The sequence below is a fragment of the Corvus hawaiiensis genome, chromosome 14, assembly GCF_020740725.1.
Source record: "Corvus hawaiiensis isolate bCorHaw1 chromosome 14, bCorHaw1.pri.cur, whole genome shotgun sequence".
Lineage (NCBI taxonomy): Eukaryota > Metazoa > Chordata > Aves > Passeriformes > Corvidae > Corvus > Corvus hawaiiensis.
The window spans coordinates 22,283,269-22,298,751 of record NC_063226.1 but is presented as its reverse complement, the minus strand read 5'-3'; the positions used below and the strand labels follow the sequence as shown (position 1 = coordinate 22,298,751).

Here is a 15,483-nt window from a genome sequence, read left to right as displayed (position 1 = left end):
GGGCCGGGCCGGGCGGGGCCGCAGCGGGGCCGGGGGGCCCGGGAGCGCCGGTGAGCGCGGGGGGCTCGGGGGGCCCCGGGGCGGCCGCGGGGCCCGGGCTGGGCGGTGGGGATGGGGGTGGGTGTGGGGGTCTGGCCGGGCACAGCTCCGGCCCCGGCCCCGGCCCCCGGAGGCGCTGCCGGCGGGAGGAGGCCGCGCTCGGCACCGGGAGCGGGGTGGGAGCGGGGACGGGCCCGGGGGACACAGCGGGGCTGCTGGGGGTTACTGGGGTGTTACTGGTGTGTTATTAGTGTGTTACTGGGATGTTACAGCCGTGTTACTGGTGTGTTATTGCCGTGTTACTGGGGTGTTATTAGTGTGTTACTGGGGTGTTACTGATGTGTTACTGGTGCGTTATTAATGTCTTACTGGGGTGTTACTGGTGTGTTATTAGTGTGTTACTGGTGTATTACTGGTGTGTTATTAGTGTGTTACTGGTGTGTTATTGCCATGTTACTGATGTGTTATTAGTGTGTTACTGGTGTGTTATTGATGTATTATTGCCATGTTACTGATGTGTTATTGCCGTGTTACTGGTGTGTTACTGGTGCGTTATTAGTGTCTTACTGGGGTGTTACTGGTTTGTTATTAGTGTGTTACTGGTGTGTTAGTGTGTTACTGGTGTGTTATTAGTGTGTTACTGGTGTGTTATTGCCGTGTTACTGGTGTGTTATTACTGTGTTACTGGTGTGTTATTGCCGTGTTACTGGTGTGTTATTACTGTGTTACTGGCCTATTACTGGGGTGTTACCGATGTATTCCCGCCGTGTTATTGAGGTGCTGCTGGTGTGCTACTGGTGTGTTACTGGTGTGCTACTGGTGTGTTACTGGCGTGTCTGGGAGTGGACGGTGTCGGGGAGGATGTAGCACTGCGTGGTTTAATTAGTTAATTCATTCATTCATCACGGGGGTGCGGGGAGGCTGTAGGGGGATGGGCTCTGCTCCCGGCGAGCAGTGACAGGATGGCAGGATGTAGCTGTGCCGGGGAGCTTTAGGTGGGATATTGGGAACATTCTGGCCTGGGAAGGGCTGTCCAGCCCTGGCACAGCTGCCCGGGGCAGGGGCGGAGTGCCCGTCCCTGGAGGGGTTTAAAAGCCGCGTGGATGTGGCACTTGGGGACAGGGGTTGGGTGGCCTCGGCAGTGCTGGGGAATGGTTGGACTCGATGGTCTTGGGGGGCTTTTCCAACCTTCACAATTCCCTGATTCCATGCTTTGGGGTGCACGTGTTCCCTCTCTAGAGAGCTGCTGACCTCATCACCGTCGTGTTCTGTGTCCTTGCCCCCCTCCAAACCCTGTAATGCTGCTTCCAGGAAGGGTGATGGGTCTGGAAGACCACGTGGATTAATTTCCTTGGTGATGCACTGGGGGAACCTGATAAACTCTGTGATCTTGAAGCTGAACTTGAGATGAGCTGGAGCACGAATGTCACAATTCTCAGGCTCAAAATGAACAGGAGAACCCCAGGGCTTCACGTTGGAATATTCTGTAATGAAATAATGATTTTTCCAGCTGCCCAGCAGAGGTTAAAGGGAAGCCTGGGCTGCTTTCTGCTGAGCTCACCCTGCTCAAACGATCTCTTTATTGCAGCAGTTTGCAACTCGCTGGGTTGCAACACCTCCCCTTGTTGGGTGCTTAAACAGCAGCGTGGTGCCCTTTGCTTTCTGTAAGGATTTCTGGAAGCACAGGCAGGGACCTCCTCAGTGGCACTGAGCTGCGAATCTTCTGGGCCGCAAGAGCCACTGGAAAACAGTAAATCATCCTTACAGGAGTTTTAAACATTGTGTTGGAGACTGAGCCTGTGTTTCTGGTGTTGCTTAAGAGGTTTTTCTGTGCCTTTTTTCTGTGCCCTAGTATTGGGAAGGAATTGTTCCCTGGGAGGGTGGGCAGGCCCTGGCACAGGGTGCCCAGAGCAGCTGGGGCTGCCCCTGGATCCCTGGCAGTGCCCAAGGTCAGGCTGGACATTGGGGCTGGGAGCAGCCTGGGACAGTGGGAGGTGTCCCTGCCCATGGCAGGGGTGGCACTGGATGGGCTTCAGGGTCCCTCTAACCCAAACCCTTCTGTGTTTCCAGGATCCTTCAGTTAAATCCCCAGAGGGACCTCAGACAGCAGCTCGTGCATCTCGCAGTGTCTTTTTGGAAGGTTTGATCTCGGCTGCTTCCAGCTGTGTAATATTGTAAGTTTAGATAGCAAACAGCTCTGCAAAGGGGTTGATTTAAGTGGGTTTCACTCCTGACTCCTGTAACTGCTGAGGAGGGACGTTCTCCAGCAGTTTAACAGCTTTGTGTTACTAACACGACTGGTACAGGGCTGCTCAGGGACAAAACCGCTCCTTGCTAATCTCTTTTACTTCCTTTAACCCGCTCTGCTCAGAGCTGGGGCTGGTGTTCCTGCAGAGCACGGGGCTCCTGTGTCCTGACTACAGCGAGGGCCAGGAATTTGGGGAGTTAGGAGTGTGAACTTGGGGAGCAGAGGGCTGTGAATGTGGGGAGTTGAGGTCTGAATTTGGGGAGACGAGGGCTGTGAATCCAGGGAGGTGAGAGCCATGAACTCCGGGAGTTGAGGACTGTGGGATCCTGCAGTGGCAGCCAGTGTCTCCTCCGTGCTGCTGCTGAAGCATCCTCTGGGGTGGGAGCTCTGTGAATATCCGGTATTGGAAGCACAGAGACTTGAGGGAATGGTCTAAAGCCCTTCCCAGTGCTCGGTGTGAGGCTGCGATTGTTCTGCTCGATTGTTCTGCTTGGGGAACCAGCCCTGAGGTTAGCTGGTCCTTGCAGGGCAGGGGGAAGCTTTGGGGAGGTGTTTTCTGGTACGGCTGCTCCTTTCTGTTGCTGCTGGGTGACTGCAGGAGCAGGCACTGGATTGCTCAAGAGGCTTAGTGGTGGTTGTGATTCCAGGCCGTGCCCTGGTGTTGCTCCACAGGCCTGGGGCAGCCCTGGGCTAGCCAAAGCCTCTGTGTCCAGTGGATCTGGAGGGCCAGGAGGGTGCAGGGAATTCCCTGGGGATAGTTAGCTTATGATATTATTTAAGACAGGAGCATTTCGACCTGAAAATGATCCAAACGGGAGATTACTCAGAGCTGAAACATGAGGGAATAAGCAATTCCTTGGAAGCTTCCTGCAGGAGCCACCACCTCCACCTGAAGAGCAGCCAAGGCAGAAACCAGACCCAGCAAGTTTATGAGGATGAAAGAAAACTAAACTGTGGATAAGTCCCACTAAATGCAGCTCACAGAAGGTCAACCCCAACAGCCAGAGCAGCTGTGGCTGCCCCTGGATCCCTGGCAGTGTCCAAGGCGGGGTTGGACAGGGCTTGGAGCAGCCTGGGACAGTGGAAGGTGTCCCTGCCATGGGGATGGTCTTGAGGGCCCTCCCAACCCAAACCATTCCATGGTTCTGTTCCCTTGGCAGTGCTGCCAGCTGGGTGTGTGGAGTCTGTCCTGTGGATAAATCCATGGCTTTCTCCTTTTCCCCTCCAATGCCAGGCTCAGACCTGTGGGAGGTTTGGAGGTGCCCTGGTTGGTGCTGGCTGAGCCTGGGTCTGTGGAGCTCAGAGTGCCCAGGTGAGCCCTGCTGGGACCTCCCTTCACGTTAATCCAGGAGAGATCCCTAATTCCCATCAGGCAGTGCCCAGGGGGATGGAAAGTCTGGCTGGGCACGGCCTGTGCTCGGATCCAGAAGCTCAACCAGTGCTCCTGCTCTGTGGCTGTCCCCAGAGGTGTCCTGGGGCATTTGGGACAGGTCTGTGATCTTTCCAGATGCTTCGAGGCACAGAACAGAGCAGGCGGTAAACAGGGCCTAAGTGCAAAGTGAAAAATGAGATTTTTGGGTTTTGCAGGGTCCAAAGTTGTCCTAAGCCCTTCCTAAGCAGAAAAGAGGCTTATGGATGTGTGGGATGAGCGGGGCAGCTGTCGCAGCTGGGCTCTGGCATGTGCTCCATGTGTTAGATCTGGCCCTGGCAGTAGATTAATGTGCTGATACTTGAGCTGATTAAGAGCGTCCCTGTCTGTGGCAGCAGGGATGTTCCTCCAGCTCTGGAGACCAATGGAGCCCCACAGTTTGGGTTTGGGTTGGAAGGGAGCTTAGAGCTCATCCAGTTCCAACCCCGACACCTCCCACTGTCCCAGGCTGCTCCAAGCCCCAATGTCCAGCCTGGCCTCGGACACTGCCAGGGATCCAGGGGCAGCCCCAGCTGTTCTGGGCACCCTGTGTGCTTCACCGCCCTCCCAGGAACAGTTTCTTCCGTATATCCGCCCTGAATTTCCTTCTTTCAGTTGGAAGCTGTTCTGCCTTGTCCTGTCACTGCAGTTCCTGATGCAGAGTCCATCTCCTGCTTCCTTGTCCGCCCCTCCAGGCACTGGAAGGGGCTCTGAGGTGTCCACCCAACCTTCTCTCGTCCTTCCCAGCTCTCTGTGCCCTGGCCAGGTGGATCCACGTGCAGCTGAGGATAAAGGATCCGTTTGCAGAGGTTCTGCCTGCTTTGAGCTGGGCGGATCATGAGCTTTTACAGCAATCCTGAGGGAACACACCCTGGGAGCGTCTGGATCATGGAAGGGAATGTTCTGGTGGGACTGAGCTCGGGGCAGTGATTTTGGGGCAGTCTGGGAGCAGTCAGAGCCCTGGGCTGTGTCACAGCTGTGTCACCAGCACTTCCTTTGTGCTCCAGAGCTGGGCACGGGCAGCTTTGCCAGGAATGAGCAAGGAAGAACTTAAAGGTCAGCTGAAGAGCAAAACAGAAGGGCACTAACAGGTAGAAATCCAGGTGGGAACAAGGCAGGGGGAGTTCTCGGTGGGATCACCGAGTGCAGGGCACGGTGGTGATAAAAACCCCTCCTTCTAGAGGGTTTGGTGTCGTCCTGAGCAGAACCTAAAAGGAGAAATGAGAGAACTTTGTGGTCGTGGAGTCCTGTCTGAGTCCTGGCCATGTCCTTGTCCCTGTGCCAGGGGTCACCCTGCAGGTTCCTGTTGCAGGGGTCACCCTGCAGGTCCCCGTGCCAGGGGCCACCCTGCAGGTCCCGGTGCCACCCTACAGGTCCTTGTGCCACCCTGCAGGTCCCTGTGCCACCCTGCAGGTCCTGGTGCCACCCTACAGGTCCCAGTGCCAGGGGCCACCCTGCAGGTCCCGGTGCCACCCTGCAGGTCCCGGTGCCACCCTGCAGGTCCCCGTGCCACCCTGCAGGTCCCGGTGCCACCCTACAGGTCCCGGTGCCACCCTGCAGGTCCCTGTGCCACCCTGCAGGTCCCGGTGCCACCCTGCAGGTCCCCATGCCCAGCTCCTGAGCTGAGCCCTGTTGTGTCCCCCAGCAGGAGAGGAGCCATGGCCATCCTGTTCGCTCTCGTGGCCAGGGGCACCACCATCCTGGCCAAGCACGCCTGGTGTGGAGGGAACTTCCTGGAGGTGACGGAGCAGATCCTGGCCAAAATCCCGTCCGAGAACAACAAACTGACCTATTCCCATGGCAAGTGAGTGAGCCTCTCCTTTGGGTCTGGGGGACACTGCTGGGGATGCACGAGGACAGCAATAACCTGAGTGTGTCTGGGGGTTTTTCTGTAGTTCTGGATTTTTTTTCCATCCAAATTCCCGTTTGGTGGAATGTGCCTTTTGTCCCCCAGAGCTTTGCAGCATCACCAGGATTTGAGTTCAGCTCCAGCAGCAGCACAAGGCAGTTGGTACAAAATCAAGTTCCCTCTTTTTATGCAATTCCAAAGTGGGCTGGAGGGTGCCCAGCTGTGGAATCTTTGGAGTTTGGCTCATGGGAGCTTTCCCTGGATTTTCTGAGGCTTGAACATGGCCTTAGGTAAAACTGTCACCCAGCTTGGGCTGCGTGTGGATCCCGGGGCCTGTGAGACAAGCTGTGCTCACAGATCACGTGGGGTCATCCTGAGCTGCCCCAAAGCCACTCTGCAGGACAGAGGGGTTTTTCCTGGGATTTTTCCAGCTCTCTGAACCCTTGGTCAGTGTTGGTAGGACAGGGATAAGCTCCTTCATCACCTGGGACTTCCTGCACGTGGGAAGCGGGTGAGTCAACAGGAACAAACTAAAAAAGCCACGGAAAAAAACAAATTTAGAGGTGCTGGAGCCCATTCCAGCTCTTTTTTTGGAATTGGCAGCATGGCTGGATCCTCTCTGGTGCCCAAGCTGTTGTGTCAGAGCTGTTCTGAGGATGCAGGAGATGGGAATGGGCTTCCCACGTCCTCCCCTGCCTCGGGAGCACAGGCAGTCCCTGTGGGAGATGTTCTGGAGGCAGTGCCTGCCCTGGAGTCAGACACACCTTGGGTGCTGCAGCTCTTCTCTGCTGCTGGGATTTCCTTTCAGTGAAAGGAAAGGACTTTGCCTTGAGTGCTGTCAGCCAACTGCAGAGCTGAGTTTGAGGAGAGCTGGAGTGCATTTTTAGAGGTAACTGGGCAGAATGTGAGGGTTGTGAAGCTCAGTGAGCACCTGGAGTTGTTCCTCCTGTCTGGAGTCTCCCAGGGATCCTCTGCCTCACCAGGGTCCCAGCCCATAGGCTGGAAAACTCCCTGGATTCCATCCAAGGTCGTTTACCCTGTTCTGAAACAGGAAAAACTTGAGTTACTTTGAACTCCTGAAATTCATTTGAGGAGTTCCTTTTCTTTTTAAGAAGAACCTCTGTGTCTTTTGTATAAATCTCCAGAGAAAAGGAGCCCTCTGGCACCAGGAATTCTTGGGGTTGCTCTCTCTCTGCTGTTGGGATCCTTCTTGGACTCTCTGAGGAGTCTCCAAGGTGGTACCAGACCAGTTTCACCTCCCTCCTTCCAGGAGACTTGTACGATTTTGGAACTTTTTTATGGGAACAGACCTTCAGGGCAGAAGCCTGTGCCAGGGTAGGTGACACAGGGTAGATCCACACCTGGACATTTACCTGGCACATGTTGGCACCTGTGCCAGCTCCGTAGGAAAACTGGGATTTTCTCTTCCCAGCCCCCAAAGGCCCCAGAGGCAGCAGTGGCTCCTGGAAAATGAGTCCTGTGGCAGCTTGCAATGACCTTTTGTTCCTTCAATTCCCTGCAGTTACCTGTTCCACTACATCTGCCAGGACAGGATCATTTACCTGTGCATCACAGATGATGTGAGTATTTGGGGCACTGCTGGGCCCGGGCAGGCTCTGGGGAGTTTGGGAATTTTGGGATCTATTGAGGGCTGATCTGAGGTGCCTTGTGTCCCACCGGAGCTGCTCTAACCTCAGTGACAGCTTTGAACTCAGCCTGGAGCTCCAGTCAGAGCCGTGGCATGGTTTGGGTTGGGAGGGACCTTAAAAATCATCCCACTCCAACCCCAGCCACGGGCAGGGACCTTCCCCTGCTGTGGATGGTGAGTTTTGGGGTGAAGTCCTTGGCGTTGCCCAGTTTCTCTCTCCGTGTGCTGGGTTGGTGGCGCAGAGGCCATTCCAGCTGCCAGTGGGATTTGCCTGGTGCTCCTGAGCTCTGGGGGTGCTGAAGGAGAAGCTCCGCTGAGAGCAGCAGTGCAGCTGGGCCAGCCAGAGCCGGTGTCACAGCCAGCCAGAGCTGGCAGCTGCAGCCCCTCCAGCCCTGTGGGACTCCTGGCATTCCCTGCTCTCCGTTCCCAGGACTTTGAGCGCTCCAGAGCCTTCACGTTCCTGAACGAGATCAAGAAGCGCTTCCAGACCACGTACGGCTCCCGCGCGCAGACCGCCCTGCCCTACGCCATGAACAGCGAGTTCTCCTCCGTGCTGGCTGCACAGCTGGTGAGCCCCCAGGCCGCTCCCTGCCAGCCCAGCTTGCCCCAGCAATCCTCCTGGCCTTGGCTGGGGGGGGTTTGAGATGAGATTAAAGCCAGGATGCCCTGGGAATGGTGGGGCCTGTCCCTGCCCTGTGCCTGTGGGGTGGGAGGCTCTCGGTACTCTGCTGTTCTCCAGGGAGGGCTTGGCTGTTTTCCTGCTGATCCCACGGGAAGGGCCAGCTTTGGGGGTGTCAGGTGCAGAAGGAGGGGGACAGCCAAGGAGTTCTGGGAGACTCCCAGCTGTCCCAGTTGTGTGGTGGGTGCAGGGTGAGGCCAGCGCTCTGAGGGAGGATTTGCACCTGCGCTGCTGCTGCCTGGAGTTTGCACTGGAATTTGGGACTGTGAAGGGGGTGTGAAGCAGGGAGGGTCATGGGAGTTCATTCCAGGAGCTGCTCCTTGGCTTCCACAGCAGAGGGAGAGCGAGGAACAGTAATGCCAGTGTGTAAGGAATGGGATTAACTTCCTGTGTGAGGGGAAGGAGCTTTTCCTCTCCAGCCTTTGATACGTGGGGACTGAAACTACCCACAGTGCTGACTCAGCACTTGATAAGATGTTCAGGGCTGGAATAAGCTGGAATTGCCTTATCAGAAAAGCCAGGCTGTCTTTGAAGCCATGGGGCTGATACTGCTCTAAAATCCCAGCCTTTCCATCCCCCCCAGCACAGCAGGAGCTGCCTGCCCGAGCTTTTCCACATTGCTGGGATCCCAGTGTCAGTTGGGTGCTGGCAGAGCCCTTCCCTCCCTGATTCCATGGGATGTGAGGGCTGACATTCCCAGGGGGACAGGAGCAGGGATGGTTCTCCAGGAGGTTCCTGTGTGAAGCTGAGGGGGAGGCAGAGATCCAGCCCCAGCTCAGGTGCAGCACTCGGATAATCCTGCAAAGGGAGGCTGTGCTTCCAGTAAAACCAGTGCCCAGCTTTGGCAGTGGCCAGTCTGAAACCTCCTGGGAATCTCCCCCTGAGGAGGAGGAGGAGGAGGAGGAGGAGCCGCTGGATTTGGTGCTGTCACCATGAGTGTGAGTGCCCAGCTGGAGGTGGCAGTGTCAGACTGGCTGCCTGTGCTGTCAGGGATGCAAACTGAGCCTTATCCAGGAGAAAATCAGGATTTCAGCAGCCCTGTGGGTGGTCATGGAGCAGTGACTTAAAATCCATGCAGGAATAGCAGAGCTCAGCTCCCTGATGCTGCCTGGGCCTTGGGTTCTGCCAGCGCTGAGGCTCCTCTAAGCTGGCATTGGCTCGTGCTGCTCTCACCCACCCCGAGCTGTGCAGTCACCAAAGGATCCCCGGGATCCCCAGGCTGGGAGGAGCAGTCTGAGAGAGATCCCTGTCCCTTGGGAAGGGAGTTGAGGGGGAGGGATGACAGGAGCAGTGCTCGGGATAACACCAGAGGGGCTGGGAGCAGCAGAGCTGTCAGTGGGTGCTCAGCTGACCCAGGAGGTGGCAGGGGAGAGCTCTGGGATGGCTCCAGGACGGGGGATGGCTCCTGGCTGCTCCATTCCTTTGGGGAGGGCAGTCAGGCCACTCACACTGGCCACCTGCAACGTCTGATGTGGCATTCCCAAACTGTTGGTTTGCTGAGGGTCCTGTCTTCCCTGGCTCCTGGTTTGCTGAGGGTCCTGTCTTCCCTGGCTCCTGGTTTGCTGAGGGTCCTGTTTTCACTGGATCCTGGTTTGTTGAGGGTCCTTTTTTCACTGGATCCTGGTTTGTTGAGGGTCCTGTTTTCACTGATGCTTGGTTTTTGAGGATCCCCGTTTCCCTGCCTCCTGGTTTTTGAGGGTCCTGTTTTCTCTGCCCGTTCTCTGTTGCAGAAATACCACTCGGAGAGCAGAGGCCCAGACCAGGTGGCAGAGACACAAGCCCAGATTGACGAACTCAAAGGGATCATGGTCCGGAACATCGGTACTGCTTCCCTTGGGAAATGCTCTCTGCAGCTTCCTTTATTTTGGGTTTGGCTGTTGACAAGTCTGACCACTCAAAATAGAGAATTAGATCTGGAATTGACCGAAATTCAGCCCTAAATGCAGCCTGTGGGATGTGAGGCTGTTCCCTAAGTCCCAGCTTATCCCGGGAAGGCTGGGAACTGCAGCCAGGAGCTCCTGGCTTGGGGTTGGGTGTTGGGAGCAGCTTTTGGCACTGGGATTTCACCTTCAGAGCTGGATCTTTGTCTCTTTTCTCCAGACCTCGTGGCACAAAGAGGAGAGAAGCTGGAGCTGCTGATTGATAAAACAGAGAATCTCGTGGATTCGGTGAGTGTGGGGAGATCCTGGAAGTTGTGTTACTGCTCCACAGGGAGCAGGGAGGTGGGGACAGCACCTGGAGACACTTACAGGGACACAGAAGCATCGAGACTTGCAGGGAATCCTTCCCCCTCCTTTGAGCTGTTTCCCAGCTGCATCCATCCCAGTTTGGAGAAGATCCAGCTCCCCCTTGCTCCTGGTGCCACAGCCAGCCAAGGGTGACACATTCCTGTCCTCATCCTGTGTGCCCACTTCCCCACTCATTATCTGCAGCGATAGGAGAGATAAAACCACGGTTACACTTCCTGGCAGCCTGGCCTGAAGGCAGCTGGGTGCACATAAACTGGAAAATGTGCATCTGTGGAGCTGTTCTGATCCCAGCAGGGAAAGTGTGGCTGATTTAAAATTTTAAAAGCTTGAGTTGTTGCATCTAAATAATCTTTAAAGACTCTGGAGCTTCTTGGAGTGTTTCTGCGGAAGTGCAGACTTAAAAAAACCCCAAATTAATGTAATTCTGCAGCACTGTTATCTGGTAAAGTGCTGTGCACTCTGGAAGCTTTTTGTCTTTCCTTTGGGAATCCCCTGCCCTGGCTCAGCATCCCCTCTGCAGCATCCTGGCCTGGTGCCCAGCTCCTGTGGCATCCAATCCTCAGGCTGGGACAGTGCCAGGAGCTCCTGTGTGGGGATCCAAACATCTCACGGCTGTCAGGAAGCCCTCCTGCTTTGGAGGGGCAGCAGAGATGCCTGGAGTTACCCAGCAGGAAGGGTCCTGCAGCCCCCAGGTGTTGAAACCTTCCCCCCTCCTCAGGTGGTGGCAGGAGTGAAAGCTCAGGGAGAGCTTTAGGGGAAGGGACTGGAATTCCTTCAGCAGCTGGGCTGAGTTCCTGGAGGAGCTGTCCCAGGGAGTGCTGGCTTTTGGAAACCACAGGGAGAGGAAGGATGGAATATCCTGCAGTGGGAGTGTCCCACAGCCCAGCAGGGAGCGACCCAGGAGACCCAGGGCTGACGTTGCCCACCTTGGGAATGGGCTCCAGGGCAGAACTGCAGCTCACAGGGATGTGGTTCCTGTGCTGCAGCCTCGTGGAGGGAGGTTTGTAGGAGAATTGGCACATCCCAGCTGGCGTGGCTGCTTGCATGGGTAGTGCCTCCTGCCCTGAGCTGTGTGGGGAACGTGTGGGAATGGCTGCACTGACCCAGCCTGGGGGGCATTTGGGGTCATTCGGTGCCCAAACCCTGTTTTGAATGAGTGGAATTGCAGGGAACAGAGAGGAGACACAGAATGGGACCAGCACGAGCTCTCCATAACAGGGTGCCCAGAGCAGCTGGGGCTGCCCCTGAATCCCAAGGCCAGGTTGGACAAGGCTTGGAACACCCTGGGACAGTGGGAGGTGGCCCTGTCCACGGCAGGGGTGGCACTGGATGGGCTTTAGGTCCCTTCCAACCCAACCCATCCTGGGATTTTCCTTGTTTTCTCTTGCAGTCAGTCACTTTCAAAACCACCAGCAGGAACCTTGCCCGAGCCATGTGTATGAAGAACCTCAAGCTCACCATCGTCATCATCATCGTGTCCATTGTAAGTGTGGAGCACAGGAGCCTGGAGCTGCTGAGCCCCTGGGAACACCGAGCCCACGCTGTTATCCTGGGATCTGGGGGGGCAGAACCAGGGCAAGGAGTGTCCTGATGGGCCTGTGTGAGGAGAGGGGGAAGGCTCTGGGAAATCAGTACTGCAGTACTGAGGGGCTGGGGGGGCTCAGCCTGGAGGAGAGGAGGCTCAGGGGGGACCTTCTCGCTCTCCAAGCACCTCGAGGAGGTCGTGGTGAGGTGGGGTTGGCCTCTTCTCGCAGGCAGCTGCAGAAATGGGCTCAGATTGCATCAGGGGGGTTCGGGTTGGATGTTAGGAAAAATTCCCTTACAGAGAGGTTAAACCCAGCTGGGGTCACTGTGGAGGTGTTCAGAAAACGAGTGGCTGTGGCACTTTGGGACATGGTGGGATTTGATCAAAGGTTGGGCTCGGTGATCCTGGAGGTCTTTTCCAACCTTTGTGACCCTCTGAGAGGAGATGGGAGCACTGAGTCCATGAGCTGCCCCTGCTCGCCCCAGCAGCAGCTGAGGTGCCCTGCTCAAGCTGGGGTGGCTTCTTAGCCCCCAGTCCTGGTGGGATCTTGTTCTGTGACTCAGAAGTGGCTTTTTTGGTGTGACAGTTCCCCTCCAGCTGTAAGGACTGTGGATGGGGCAAGGGGAGGGGGCTGGAGGGCAGCTGCAGGGTCAGGGTGGGTGGGAAGCCCTTTGTCACCTCCTGCATGGGGCCAGTTCTCAGCTGCAGCGATGTGGAGGGACAGGAGGGTGGTACTTTCCTCGAGGCTCTGACAATCCGGGGTTTCCAGGCGTGTGCTGCGGGCACTTGGTGAGTGCTGGAATCCCTAATTCCCTCCAGCATTCCCGTTCTCCCTGCCAGGTGATCCTGTACATCATCCTGTCGGCCGTGTGCGGTGGGCTGGCCTGGCCCAGCTGTGTGCAGAAGTAACTGGAGCTGGTGCTGGGCACTCGGAGATGAGGCAGAGTGAGAAGAAGGAACCTCCAGAGAAACTCCCACCTGTCACCACCTCCCACCTCCCACCCCTCCAGGACTTCAGACTTTTTGCCTTATCACCCAGACAGCCCCAGCTGGTCGCTGCTCCTGCAGCTGTGACCTCAAGAGTGGGCTGGGTTAATTACTTGAAAGGATTTTTGCGTTCCTTTTGCTGTCCCAATGCCACCCTTCCGGAGGGTTCCGTGCATGCCGGCCCCGTGTCCGTGTGGCTTCGCACCTGGATGGGGACAGGAGTGGCTGCAGCCGTCCCACCTGGGATGGAGCTGTCCCACAGAGGTGGTTCGGGGTGGGCTGAGCCAAACTAACGGGGACAGGCGGGTCTGGGGTGCCACATCTGGCCACTTGTGGCTCTCGGTGCTGCTCCACGGGGCGGTCACGGTGTCACCCTGGTACAACAAATGGGGTCTGGGCTTTGTGCACTCACAGGTGGAGGTGCTGCTGCTGGGGACGTCTCCCTGTTCCTGGAGGTGATCCTGCAGGCAGGAGGAGGCTGTGGGGTCACCTCAGTGTGTGCAATGGCTGCCTCTTCATCCTCACTTCTTCCTCATCTCCCCCCTGATGGCTGAACGGACACAGGAAAGGAGACGGTTGCACAGTTCAGGATCTGCTTTCTCACAGATGATTTCTCCTGCTCCTCTTCGGAGGGTGGACTGCAATGAATAGAATTCTGTCACTGGCTATGGTGAATTTGGGGCCAGTCTGGCTTGCTGAGGTGTCAGAGAGCTGCTGCTTGTGCTTCTCCTGGAAGGTGTGCACTGGAACTGGAGGGCATTGGTGGCTGGTGACTTTCTCCAGGGTCTGAGGGAAAAGGGCTCTGCCAGAGGATGTGGTAACGTTCTCCTCTGGAAGGATTTCAAACCAAACCCAAGGCTGGTAACCAAATGCAGGCTCAGGGGCTCTGTTTCTGTCCCAGCTGCACATCTCCATCCCCAGCCAGGCCTGGCTGAGGGAGCCGGAGCTGCTGGGGCCTGGGCAAGGGCTGGTGGCACTTCTGTGCTGGAGCTGAGGGGCTCCTTTCCCAGGGAAGAAACGGAAACACCCTTCAGGTGGGAAGGAATCTGCTTTTGGCCCAGGGAGGTCGAGGGATGGAAGGAGAGGCTTCTGGTGCCTGAGCTGGAGCACGAGGTCAGTGCTGCAGGGTCCTGGTGACACTGGCAGGGTGGGGATGTGGCTCTGCTGCTCCTCCACGTGTGACACTGACCATGGAGCTTCCCAGCAGGGCCCAGGGGAAGAGTTCTCCTGTGAACAGTGGCTCCTTTGGGTTGGGCTCCTGCTGGGCTGAAGTCTCACCAAGGGTGATGGGACCTTGATACCCACAAAGTGCCAGTGGCCACTGACACCTGCTTCTCTTTCTGTTCTGAATGTAAAGCTTGGAGAGCCCTCCCTGCAGCCCCTGCTCCTGCAGCCCCAGGTCCAGCTGTGCATGTTTTAGGGATCGTGCTGTTACCACGTTCATTTGGATGATTTCTTGTCTTACGTACCAATAATTTTTAAAGAAAATCCTTCCTTTCCTTCTCGAGGATGCACTGAGGCATTAGTGTAAAAACATGACCTTGATTTCAATAAAATTCCTGTACAGAGAGCAGAGTTCCTTAGTTCTGTGGGAAACCTACCTTGGGAATGCCCAGTGCTGATGCAGGGGTAGTTTTGGAAGCAGGCTCATGCATTGGGATGAGGGAGTTGGATTTCCTGCTGGACTTGCAGGAACTGTTGGAGTTGTTGATTGTTACCTCAGTTTGAGGAAAAGCTGCATTCTAATGGTATCAGCCAGGGCTGGGGGTGAGAGAGAATATTGGGAGCTGAAGGGAGATCACTTGGTGTGAGATCAGCTTAGAAAAATGAAAGGGTAAAGTTCAATTACAGCTCCCGAGTTTGATGGTTCTGACAGGGCTGTGCTCAGGGCTCCCTCCTGAGGTGGGACAGCCTCTCCCAAGTACCTGTCAGCATCAGGTTTGTACTGAAAGCGCTGGGAATCAGAATCCAACCTCAGCACCTTCCTGCTGCTCTGCTCAGCCTGGAACTGGATCCAGGTCTGCCATCTCCACAGCCATCCAGGCTGGGAAACAATGGAAACAACCCCACCCGCCTGAGAGGCTTTAACTGAGACATAACCTTCAACTATTCAACATTTTACCCTTTCAGGAAGTTGCTGTTGTTTACCTGCTGTTAAATGTCCACAAAAGAGCAGCAGCTCTTGACTCAGGTGACCGCAGAGAAAGGCATACCTGGAAAATCCCCTTTGGAATGCAGAGCACAGGAAGGGCAACAGGAGAACCCTCCATGCAGAAATCAAACTGATGGTGCTGGTGGTTCACCCTTCAGTGCCCTGGGAAGATCAGTGTGAGCAGGGTCCAGCTGTGGCAGCAGGGAGAAGTTCTGCATGAGGGAAGAGCCTCAACAGGGCAGGGCTGGGACCCCACTGAGCTTTACCAGGGTGGGAGAAGCCTCTCTGTAACCTCAGCTGTGTCTGACCCTGTGGAGGGGAGGGGGTTACAGCCAGGGACTGAGCAGCAGCTCCAGCTGAGGCCCCTTCTGTGCCCTGTGACTGCTGCTGGTGCCAGCCCTGCCCTGGCACTGTCCTGGGAGGGGCTGTGGTGACACAGGGACACGCCAGCACTGTGGTCCCAACTGTCTCTTCCTCTTTTCCTGGATCACAAGTGATCTCTGCAGGGCAGGAACTTCCCCTGTGCTGCTTCCTGGCTTTGGTCCTGCCCAGGCCACGTGTGGATGGCTCAGAAATGGCACACACCGAGTGCTGTGCATTTTTAATTTACTAGCACCGACCTTGTCCTTCTGATCTCTGAGGAATTAAAGGTGACTCTCACTCCTTGCTTCCTACCAGGCTTTATTGGAGCCCTGTTTA

General features: G+C 56.2%; 1 protein-coding gene across 2 annotated transcripts; it reads left to right on the top strand.

The window, feature by feature from the left end:
• The first annotated feature begins 15 nt into the window (after positions 1 to 15).
• Positions 16 to 14,202, top strand: VAMP7 (vesicle associated membrane protein 7). 2 transcript variants are annotated; one of them, XM_048318759.1, is made up of 9 exons: positions 16 to 50; positions 2,110 to 2,213; positions 5,344 to 5,499; positions 7,067 to 7,124; positions 7,623 to 7,760; positions 9,602 to 9,692; positions 9,972 to 10,039; positions 11,511 to 11,603; positions 12,486 to 14,202. In XM_048318759.1, the coding sequence occupies exons 3-9, from the start codon at positions 5,354 to 5,356 to the stop codon at positions 12,552 to 12,554; spliced, it is 663 nt and encodes a 220-aa protein (XP_048174716.1). In that variant the 5' UTR covers positions 16 to 50; positions 2,110 to 2,213; positions 5,344 to 5,353; the 3' UTR covers positions 12,555 to 14,202. The 2 variants fall into 2 exon arrangements, with proteins under 2 accessions (XP_048174716.1, XP_048174717.1); XM_048318760.1 differs by having other exon boundaries at positions 5,341 to 5,499.
• The last annotated feature ends 1,281 nt before the right edge of the window (positions 14,203 to 15,483 follow it).